General features: G+C 61.3%; 3 protein-coding genes and 1 long non-coding RNA gene across 7 annotated transcripts in view; 3 read left to right on the top strand and 1 right to left on the bottom strand.

Annotated features, from left to right (window-relative positions):
- The window catches only part of FAM71E2 (family with sequence similarity 71 member E2), a 3,584-nt gene extending 1,504 nt beyond the window's left edge, over positions 1–2,080 (top strand). The window contains 3 exon segments of the mRNA XM_029924398.1: positions 267–1,757; positions 1,760–1,807; positions 1,810–2,080. Of these exon segments, the coding sequence (XP_029780258.1) occupies positions 267–1,757; positions 1,760–1,807; positions 1,810–2,039 (1,769 nt within the window). The 3' untranslated portion in view covers positions 2,040–2,080.
- Positions 2,081–2,173: 93 nt separating this feature from the next.
- Positions 2,174–4,849, top strand: LOC115280093 (cytochrome c oxidase subunit 6B2). 4 transcript variants are annotated; one of them, XM_029924778.1, is made up of 4 exons: positions 2,174–2,540; positions 3,914–4,043; positions 4,472–4,572; positions 4,682–4,849. In XM_029924778.1, exons 2-4 carry the CDS (start codon positions 3,932–3,934, stop codon positions 4,733–4,735), a joined length of 267 nt encoding a protein of 88 aa, XP_029780638.1. In that variant the 5' UTR covers positions 2,174–2,540; positions 3,914–3,931; the 3' UTR covers positions 4,736–4,849. The 4 variants fall into 4 exon arrangements, with proteins under 4 accessions (XP_029780638.1, XP_029780641.1, XP_029780637.1 ...); XM_029924781.1 differs by lacking the exon at positions 2,174–2,540 and adding an exon at positions 2,566–3,089; XM_029924777.1 differs by lacking the exon at positions 2,174–2,540 and adding an exon at positions 3,681–3,812.
- A 147-nt stretch (positions 4,850–4,996) lies between these two features.
- On the top strand, positions 4,997–9,054 carry LOC115280115. The gene is made up of 3 exons (XR_003903654.1): positions 4,997–5,839; positions 5,992–6,087; positions 8,613–9,054. It is a non-coding gene; the product is annotated as an uncharacterized LOC115280115 (long non-coding RNA).
- A 300-nt stretch (positions 9,055–9,354) lies between these two features.
- The window catches only part of KMT5C (lysine methyltransferase 5C), a 21,658-nt gene continuing 21,375 nt past the window's right edge, over positions 9,355–9,637 (bottom strand). Inside the window, exon 10 of the mRNA XM_029924397.1 lies at positions 9,355–9,459. Coding sequence (XP_029780257.1) covers positions 9,355–9,459 — 105 coding nt within the window. The remainder of the gene's footprint in view (positions 9,460–9,637) is intronic.

Here is a 9,637-nt window from a genome sequence, read left to right as displayed (position 1 = left end):
TGGGGCCTGGACCCCTGGGTCTGAGGGAGGAGGGGCTGGGGGCCTGGACCCCTGGGTCTGAGGGAGGAGGGGCTGGGGCAGGCCCCCTGGGTCTGAGGGAGGAGGGGCTGGGGGTCTGGACTGCAGGGTCTGAGGGAGGAAGGGCTGGGGGGCCAGGACTCCTGGGTCTGAGGGAGGAGGGGGTGGGGCCTGGACCCCTGGGTCTGAGGGAGGAGGGGCTGGGGGCCTGGACTCCTGTGTCTGAGGGAGGAGGGGCTGGAGTCCAGGTTCTGAGGGAGGAGGCAGCTGGGAGCATCTCCTGGTCCTGACCATTCTTCCCCTCTTCTCTGTCCACCTACAGGGTTGCTTTTCTGACTCAGAAACAGCCACAGTCCCGGGAGGTTTGACTGAGACCCCCACCCGCCGTGCCTCCGCGGACAAGCCTGATGCCTTCTTGCTGGAATCCTGTGATCCCTTTGACTCGAACCCGTGGCAGCAGGACATTGAAAACCTGGGGGACCCCGATGCCAGCCCCTTGCCCTCGTCCTCCTTCTCCCCAGCCACCTGCCCTCCCCCCTTCTCCTGCCCAGCCGATTACCCCTCCTTCCGCAGGCACGAGAGAAAGGCCCAGGCTCTGGGACCTGGGCAGAGGCAGGGGCCTCCACCCTCTCCGAAGACCGCAAACCCCCACGTTGCCTCTTGGAAGGTTCCATTCCTCCTTGGCCAGTCCAGGAGGGTCTCAGCAGTGCGCGCTCCATCCCAGAAGATCTCAACTGCACATGGCTCATCCCAGCAGGCCCCCGTGGTGCCCACTGTTACCCAGAAGCCCCCAGCAGTCCACAGCCGGCCTCGGAAGGCCCCAGCTCTATCTCCTGCTTCCCAGGAGGCCGCAGCCAGTCCCGGCCCATCACGGAAGGGCCCACCTCTACTTGCTCTTCCTCCAAAGGCTGTATCCCCCTCTGTCCCAAGAAGGAAATCTTTGTTCCTACCTACCCCATCCCAGAAGGCTCTGACCTCACGTGCTCAATACCAGATGGCACTGGACACTGCAAATTTGGGCACATTGCCCGTGGGAAGTCCTAGAGGGCATGTGCTTGAGAGAAGCAAGCTCGAAGGGATGCCAAGACCACTGAGGTTTGTGGGTACCCCGGAGATGGACCTGATAGAGGCAAGGAGCCCGAGAACATCCCAGGAGCTGCCTTTTACCGCCACCACCAAGGAGTCAGAGGAGGTCGTGATCACTAACGCCCTGGATGTCACCCTGGATGGCTTGAAGGGCAGGGGCAAGTTGAAGGACAAGGTCCACGTAAAGAAGGAGGAGACATCCCTGGACACGCCTGGCTTAACATCCCCGACAGTGGGGCAACAGCAGAAGTGGCCCCCGGAGGAGGGGAGGAGGCCATTCTCCGTGGAGGAGCTCGCCGTTGCCAAGACGATGATCATGGCCAACTCCAAGGAACCGCCCCTGAGACCAGCAACAGTCAGTCTGCCCTTCTGGGTCTTGACCCCCCAGACGTCTGACATGTCCACAGTCAGCCACAGTCAGGTCCCCTTGCTGCAGAAGACGTCAGAGGTGGTTGGAGAGCAGTCCCTGTCTGGCACCGGGGTGAAGGAGAGAATGCATCCATGGGGTGATGAGACCACATATCGCTGGGTGGAATCACAGACCCATATCCCAAAAGAGTCTGCCAAAGCGCCTGAGGCCAGCAGCCTGGTGACGGACTGTGTCTCCCCGAATCCCATCCCTCTGGCTGCATCCAGGTGGGAGGAGGTACCCCGCCACCCACCTCACTGACCCCCATCTCAAAGATGGAGGCCAGTGTGTTCCAAAGCCAAAGAGACCATCTCATGGGCTCGAGGGGACGTTAGGCCCGCTGGAAGGGATGCCGGACCAGGGCCCCTTGGCCATGAAGGAGTTGTCCTCTGATGTTATCTTACCAACGCTCTTAGAAGATGAGAGTGTGAAGCACATGGCCCCTGAGGCAGAGAACATGGAGAAACTGGGTGTCTTCAGCCAGGTATTTGGGGTGACAGCTAACATGTTCTGTCAACTCCATTAGCTGCAAGATAAAAAGAGGATCATCTCCTTTTTTCACTTTTCTTGATGGACTCAGTGTATAGTGAGTTCTGACTTATGGTAGGCATTGTTCTAAGCACGAGGCACAGAGCATTGAGCAATTTGGGGGGATATGCCCCTGTCATCTGCTGTGTAGAGCCCAGGGATGCTATTCAACATTCTACGATGCACGGGATGGTCCACCATGGCAGAGAATGATCCAGACAAAATATCAATAGTGCTGAGGTTGGGAGCCCTGACAAAAATGGAGTCAATTATATTGTATGCTTGAAGGTGCTAGCTCCATGAGAAAAAAGCAGGAGAGGGGGGGACGAGCAGTGAGGGCAGGCAGCCTCCTGTGCTGGCCTGGTTGGTCCAGGAGGGGCCTCAGTGAGTTGATGTCATTTGTGTAAAGGCCTGAAGGAGGAGAAGAAGGAAGCCACGCACACATCTGGTGAAAGTATGTTCCATGCAGAAGAAGCAGCCACTGCAAAGGCCCTGAGATGTGAGTGTGTGTGACATGTTGGACCAAGAGTGAGTTCAAGGGGCCCCAAAAGTAGGAAGTGAAGTCAAAAAAAGTCATGGAAGTCCCGGCAATCACGTGGGACCTTGCGGGCCATTTTAAGGACTTTGGTTTTGACGCTGAATGAGCTGGGGGACTTGGGGCAGAATGGCTAGAACTGATGTATATTTGAAATGGCTCTCTCTGGCTGAAGCATAGAGAAGGAAAGGGGCAAGGGTGGAAGCTGGGAGAATAGGCAGGAGGCAGTTGCAATGACCCAGGCATGAGACAAGAAGGGGGAGGTGTTGGAATTGTGAGAAAGAAGCAGGACGGTGCAGATGCTTTTATGGCTGAGCCAACAGGCTGGCTCATGGACTGGACGTGTCCGTGTGGCACCAAGGGCAACTGTAGGGCTTGGGGTCTGGGACACTGGGGGGAAGCCATGGCCATCAGCAGCAGTCGGAGAGGCTGTGAATGGAGCAGGTGGCAGGGAGAAGATCGGGAATTCCGTCTTGGATGTCCTACCTCCAAGATCGCTGATGAAGATGTAGGGTAGGTAGCCAGGTATATGACTTGGGAGTGACTCGGGAAATCATCGGCACATGGACAGTTACTGCAAGCTAGGAGATTGGAGGAGGTCCCCCACCAGTGAGTGTAGACAAAGAGAGAAAAGGGGAAACCATTCTGAGAGTTGGACAGGATGGCGATAAGCTGGGCGTGAAGGGGGAGCTGTGTCTAAGGCTGAAGTTAAGTGAAGGACCATGGGACTGGGCAAGACCCCTGGGTTTTATTATTTGTTACACGGTGGGAACAAAGACCTGAACAGGCCTGGGCTACAAAAGCACAGAACGCAGGGGAGCACCTGCTGCATCCCTTGAAAACATGAGGCTCAGTGAAAGGAGCCGGGTGCAAAAGGCCCCACCATGTGGGGTTCCATTGGTAGAAAACTTGGACATTAGGCAAATCCAAGCAGAATGGTGGGTCCCAGGAGCTGGGAGGAATGGGGAAGGACTACTTATTGGGGCAGCGTCGGGATGCAGGCTAGAGGCCACGGGCGTTGGTGGGGGGGGTGTCCACCCAGACCTGGTCTGGGGGCCAGAACACTCCCTGCAGCGCAGCGGCTCCTATTGGCTGGGGTTCCAGGGGCCCCAGCCAATCCTGCCAGGGGTTGTGTTTTTCCTGGGCTGGGACCCCCGACGCTCAGAAGCGAGGGGCACCGCTGGATGGAGCCACAAGCATAGCTAGCTGACCCAGTGACACGTTGACATCAGTCTGGTGAGGACAGGGGCTGGGCTTCGGGGTGGGGGCCAGGAGCTGGGTTCAGGTCTGAGCGAGGGGTGCCCCCCAGGCCCCACGGAGCCCCCTTGCCCCCGTAGGAGCTGCTGCCTCCCTGGATGTTGGATACTGAGTCCCAGAAGTCCCCCAAGGGGAGATGGCCAACACCACCCTTTGACCCGCGCTTCCCCAACCAGAACCAGACCCGTAACTGCTACCAGAACTTCCTGGGTGAGACCTTGAGGTCCAGGTTAGGGGAAGAGAGTAGGACAGAGGAAGGGACCCGCCCCACCAGAGGACAGGGAGAGGGTCCCGGACCGGCCTCGGTGGCAGAGACGGTTGGGATGGGAGACGAGGGGGCCACGGTTGGAAGGGGCGGGGCCTCGCCTGAGCGGGCGGGGCCTTCTGGAGGGGGCCTGGGCCGAGGGGCGGGGCGAGAGTCCGATAGGCGGAGCCTGCCGGGAGTGGGCGGAACCTGCTCTGGAGAGGCCTTAACCAAGTCCTGCAGGGTGGAGGCGAAGGAGGGATGGGCGGGGCCTACCCGGCGGGGGCGGGACCTAGTCTTTGAGGGGCGGGGCATGGCCTGGAGAGGTGGGGGCCGAGGCTCGGAGGAACCTGGACAGAGGCGACCCCGCCGCGCGCTCCGCCCCACCCTACAGACTACCACCGCTGTGTCAAGAAAATGAACCGCCACGGGAAAAGCACGCAGCCCTGCGAGTATTACCTCCGCGTGTTCCAGTCGCTGTGCCCCAGGAGCTGGGTGAGCAGGCCGAGGGGACGCCGGCAGCCGGCCGCACCCGGCGAGGGTGGAGGGTTCCGCGGGGCCGAACAGGCGCCCTCAGCCTCCCCTCCCGCCCTCCTCTCCGCAGGTGCAGCGCTGGACCGAGCAGATCCAGGATGGGACCTTCGCGGGTAAAATCTGACGGCCTGCGTGCGGACCCCCCGAAGGGTCAGCGCACTGACACCCCCAAACCCCCACCGTACTCCAGTCCCGCGGAGACTCTTCTAAGCCGCAAACAAAGCTATGTCGCTGCTGATGTTTCTTATTAACTGGCGTGGGGGCTGGAGAAGTCCTTTGTCGGTGCTCTGCAGCTAACACTACTGGTTCCGATGGAAGGGATGGCAGGGGAGGATTCTGCGCCATCGCCATCAGGGTTGGCATGGAGGGCGGACAGGTAGGTGTCCAGGCCAGGGGCAACCAAGCCCCGCCCGCCCTTGCTCCACAGACTCCAGCAGGCGGCCGCCACCAGCCCAGGGTCTCTCTGGATCTTTGGATGACAACACGTGGCCCCCAGGGTGCTCCCGACTCTCCAAACCCACACTTAGCATCTCCTCCCTCAGGATCCTTCCTCTCTTGTTAAAACACCTGCCCCACCTCCTCTGGACTTCCATTCCCAAGTTCCGGGGGTTGGGGTCAACGCTGACCCTCTTCTGGTTCACCACTCTCACGCTCGCGCCCCTGTTTGACTCCATTTCCCACCCTGTCTTCATCCCATGAGTCGCCCCTCCCCCAAGTCTTCCGCACAGCTCACCCCGTCAGCCCTGTCCCTGCCAGAGCGGTCTCCTCCTTCCTTTCCCCAAAGAACAGAGCAGCCGGCTCTTCACTCTCTAGGGTACTCCAAGCTCCTGTCTGAATAATTTGCTCCTGTCGCATCCGGGCACTGGGTCTGCCCTAACCCAGGTTCCCCAAAATTCGTTCTGATTCCAAATGCCCCCTGAAATGTCATCTCCAACCACCTGTACCTCCCACCCCCCAAGACTGAGGCATGATCCTTAACAGGGCACTAAACTCTGGGGTTCTAGCCTGGACTGGGTCCTGGGCACGGGGAGGACTGGATTCCACTTTCTCCCTGAAGCTGTAAGCCTCCTGCCACAGCCCGGACCCAGACTCTGCTTGAAGTCCTTTCAGGAGGCCTCTTTAATCCGGGGTTCAAAGGCGGCTGTTACTAATCAGAACAACTTATCGGGTGACCTTGAACAAGCCTCTTGACCTGCGTGCACCTCAGTTTCCCCAGGAAACGGAGATGGTACAGAGTCCCATTACCGGGAGAGGCGGGAGGATGGGAGGGGCTGAGCGGACACAGGGGAGGATGGCTCCACGGAGCTCCTCCCACCCTCCTGGATGATTGTCTGCCCCACCCCCACCCCACGCCGCCGCCACTCTCATCACACCACCCAGGGCGCACCCCAGATGCATCTCCTGGGATGGCTTCACCCAGATACCTCGCCCCCAGAGTCCCTCTCCCCAACGACAGCCTGAGCCACAGGAGGGCAGGTGAGTGTGCAGGGCCTGCTGGGAGCAGCGGAGAAGCTGGCAGTGCCACACAGGCAAGGCAGCTCTCTGAGTCACCAAATGGGGGTGCCGGCTGCCTGACACTCAGTGTGGTCACCCAGGTAGTGTCTGAGCACAGAGCCTGCCACCTGTGCAGCGCCAGCCGCCCTCTGGACCTCAGCAAGCCACCCCTGCCTGGAGTGCGCTTTCTCTCCCTTGCCTGGAAGACACTCCCAACCTTCTGTTTGCTTCCCCCCCCCCCCCATCAGCCCTCCACCACTTTTTTCTAAAGCTTATTTATTGGGGGGGGGAGGGAAGGAGAGAGAGGGATTGAGAGAGAGAGAGAGAGGACAAGCAGGGGAGAGGCAGAGAGAATCCCAAGCAGGCTCCACGATGTCAGCACAGAGCAGGATGTGAGACTCAAATTCATGAACTGTGAGATCATGATCTGAACTGAAATTGAGTCAGATCCTCAACCGACTGGGCCACCCAAGCGCCTCAATCCCTCTACTTCTGGAGTCTTTTTTACGCTCCTGGCCATCAGCCCTAGGTGCCCAAGCCAGGGGCAGGGTCTGGCCCCCCTCACTATGGCTGTCTGGGTCAACAGCAGTTCACACCCCCGGCTTTGAACTCTGAACCTCTCCGCCGAGCCCCAGGACAGGACTGCAGCAGCAGTTTCCCGGGTCAGAGGAGGTCGTGGGGCCCCACCCCTCTCCCCAACCTGCATCCCTGCGCTCCTCACCACCTCCTGGCCGTTCCCCCTCCCCCCTCCCCTTTCTTCCCCCAGCCCCATCCCCTCCATCTCAGGCCACCTCTTCCCCTGCCTCTGAGCCCCTCAGCCAGTCCCTTCCTCCCAGTCTGCCTCCACAGCTGAGGTTCTTCCAGGCTCTTGCCCATCCGAATCACAAAACCGAGGGCTGCCCTTAAGCTTTGCTGCGAAAATGCAAATGCAAACCCTCCAGGACCCACTGTCCCTCTCCTCCCTGCCTCCCACCACCCCATGGAAGCCACCACATCCTAGGTCACTGTTCCTGGGTCCCCAGCAGGCCCAGCTTCAGCCTCCCGTCTCTGGAGTCAGCCTCTCTCATCCTGAAGATCCCACAGCCTGATGAACTCTGAGAAATGGCTCAAGGCCCAGCCGCACAGCTCACCAGCCACATGCCCCCCCCCCCCCCCCCCCCCCCCCCCCCCCCCCCCCCCCCCCCCCCCCCCCCCCCCCCCCCCCCCCCCCCCCCCCCCCCCCCCCCCCCCCCCCCCGAGCCCTCTGCACCACGGCCCGACCCCACAGTGTGCTGAGAACCACACCTGCACTTCTTCGTAGGGCTGGTGGGGAGGACGGTGCTGGGAGTCACAGGCTGCTGGTCTGGCCCAGGGTGCTCAGGGTGTGTGGGGGTCTCTGCCTGAATCAGCGTGGTGGTTCAGTCCTGGTGCCAGACCCCACATCGCACAGTGGGAGTGACTGCACGCAGGCTGCCCTCCATGAAGGCTGGCCCGTCAACAGGGTCTGAGGGCCCCTGGAGACATCTGGCCAGTCATGTGCACATAAAAGGGCCAGGAGAGAAGGGGGTCCAGGATTGGGGTGCCCAGCCTGGGTGGCACCCTCGGCTCTGCTGCTGGCCCAGCTGCCAGAGGCGAAGCAGAAGGCAGAGTGGAGACCTCGAGCACGTGAGCTGTATTTGCTGCTCCTTTCAGGGCCGTCTTCCCTACGCCCTTGCTCAAGCTGCGTGATGGGGACCCTGCCTTGACCTGCCCGCTCTCACACTTCCCTCCCCGGGCCGGCGCTGTCCTGTCATGGAGGGGGCTGGGGGTCGGGCCAGAACCTGGAAGCAAGGTGGACACCGCCCATGTTCCCGCCCTCCGCAGGCTGTCTGTAAAGGGGGTGGGTGGTCCTGGGAGTGCTGGGTGCGCAGCTCCCTCCCGGCACCCTGCTGCCCCAGCCCAGCGCTGCTCAGTGGGGTGGCTCTGCCCCCCGCAGGGGACACCGGACGGGGTCTGGAGACACTTCTGTCACCACTGAGGGGGTGCTCCTGGCATCTGGCGGGGCAGCCGGCTGCAGACGGCAGCAGAGCCCTGGTGAGCGCCTGCCCACTTGGGTTCCAGCCGCTTTAGGGAAGTGGACCGAGGCCCCAAGCTCTCTCCCCCGAAGAGCGTGCATGTGCATGTTTAGTCACCACGTTTAAAACAAAATCTCTGAAAGTCCTCGGAGCCTCCCCCCACCCCTGCCCCATGTCCGTCCGTCCATCCATCCATCCTGAAGAAGAAGATTCTGGCTCTGTGGCGCCGCTGGTCTAGAAGCCACAGTGAGGCCCGTGCCCTCCAGTCCGTGTGGAGGCCACGGTGGGACCCCTCCTGCCGCACCCTCCTCTCCTTCCTTCCACACTAACAGGCTGGGTGGCAGTCACAGGGCAGACAGACAGGTGCTCTGTGAATGAAGGGATTTGAGGCAAACACGTTATGGCTCCGCCCCCCACCCCCCAGCAGGGGAGGCAGGATGCACTCACCAGTGGGTGGCTGTCCCCATCTCTCAGGCAATTTGGCGGGAAGGAGGTGACCGTCCCCATCTCTCAGGCACAATGGCGGGAAGGAGGTGACCGCGAAGAGCTGATGGCGTCCCTACGGCCCTGGATCCGGAGCATCATCGCCCAGGTCCCACAGAGCCGGGCCTACTGAGAAGACACGGACGAGGGTACAGGGAGGCCGGGCCCCATGTGACCATGGGCAAGTCTTCCTGCTGGCTGGACCAGTCACCTCATCTCAAAGAGGCGGGGAGTTCGCACACTCTTCACAGGCACCCCTGGGCCCGGGGGGCGGGGTTCTGGCCTCTGTCCCCCCCCACACTCAGGGCCTTCGCCCCTCCAAAGCTCCACAATCATCCCCTCCACAAATCAAAATGAAAATCGGAATGAAAAGCTACAAAGGGCACTGCTTATAACAAGGTTTTAATAAAATAAAAAGTTCAAGTGCTTCCAATCCCCCAACATACCCCGTTCTGGTGTGGGGGAGGGGAGACCCCCCCCACACCCCAGTAGCACCAGGGACAGCACCATGAGAACGATGAGGTCGCAGCCGGCCTCCCTGAGACCCACGGGGTGGTGAGGATGTGTCCCAGACATCCCCCCACCTGGCCCCCCCACCTCAGACAGTCCCAGAGCTGAACACAAACCCACTCCCCTCCGCAGGGGAGTGTCTAGGGAGGGCTGCCCCCAGGTCAGTTCCGCCGCCTCCTGAGGCCTGGGCTTCCGGGGAGACACCACGGGGTGGCCCCCACCCTTATGGCTTTGCTCGCTGGGCAGGAGTGGGTAGGGAAGGGAAGGGCTTCTGTAGTCCTGAGGCTGGAGTTGGGGGCGGGGGTGGGGCGGCAGTGGCCAGGACACCCTACTGGGGGTGGGGGGAGGCGGCTCAGGGGTCAGCAGTCACAGATGGTCAGGCGTCAGATCCCTGGGTGTCTCCAAACCGACCCAGCCCCCGCCAGGCGGATCAGAGCTGTGCTGGGGTCGAGGGCCAGCTCCCTCCCAGAGATCCAAGAGCTCCTTCTAGAGGTCAGTGAGTCCCC

The sequence above is a fragment of the Suricata suricatta genome, chromosome 16, assembly GCF_006229205.1.
Source record: "Suricata suricatta isolate VVHF042 chromosome 16, meerkat_22Aug2017_6uvM2_HiC, whole genome shotgun sequence".
Classification (NCBI taxonomy): domain Eukaryota; kingdom Metazoa; phylum Chordata; class Mammalia; order Carnivora; family Herpestidae; genus Suricata; species Suricata suricatta.
The sequence above is the reverse complement of the archived record's forward strand: the minus strand, read 5'-3'. Positions and strand labels throughout refer to the sequence as shown.

Coding starts and splice junctions, on each gene's coding strand:
- LOC115280093 (XM_029924778.1), top strand. CDS start 3,932: ATGTTGGATACTGAGTCCCAGAAGTCCCCCAAGGGGAGATGGCCAACA. Junction 4,044..4,471: donor CTGCTACCAGAACTTCCTGG/GTGAGACCTTGA, acceptor CCCACCCTACAG/ACTACCACCGCTGTGTCAAG. Junction 4,573..4,681: donor CGCTGTGCCCCAGGAGCTGG/GTGAGCAGGCCG, acceptor TCCTCTCCGCAG/GTGCAGCGCTGGACCGAGCA.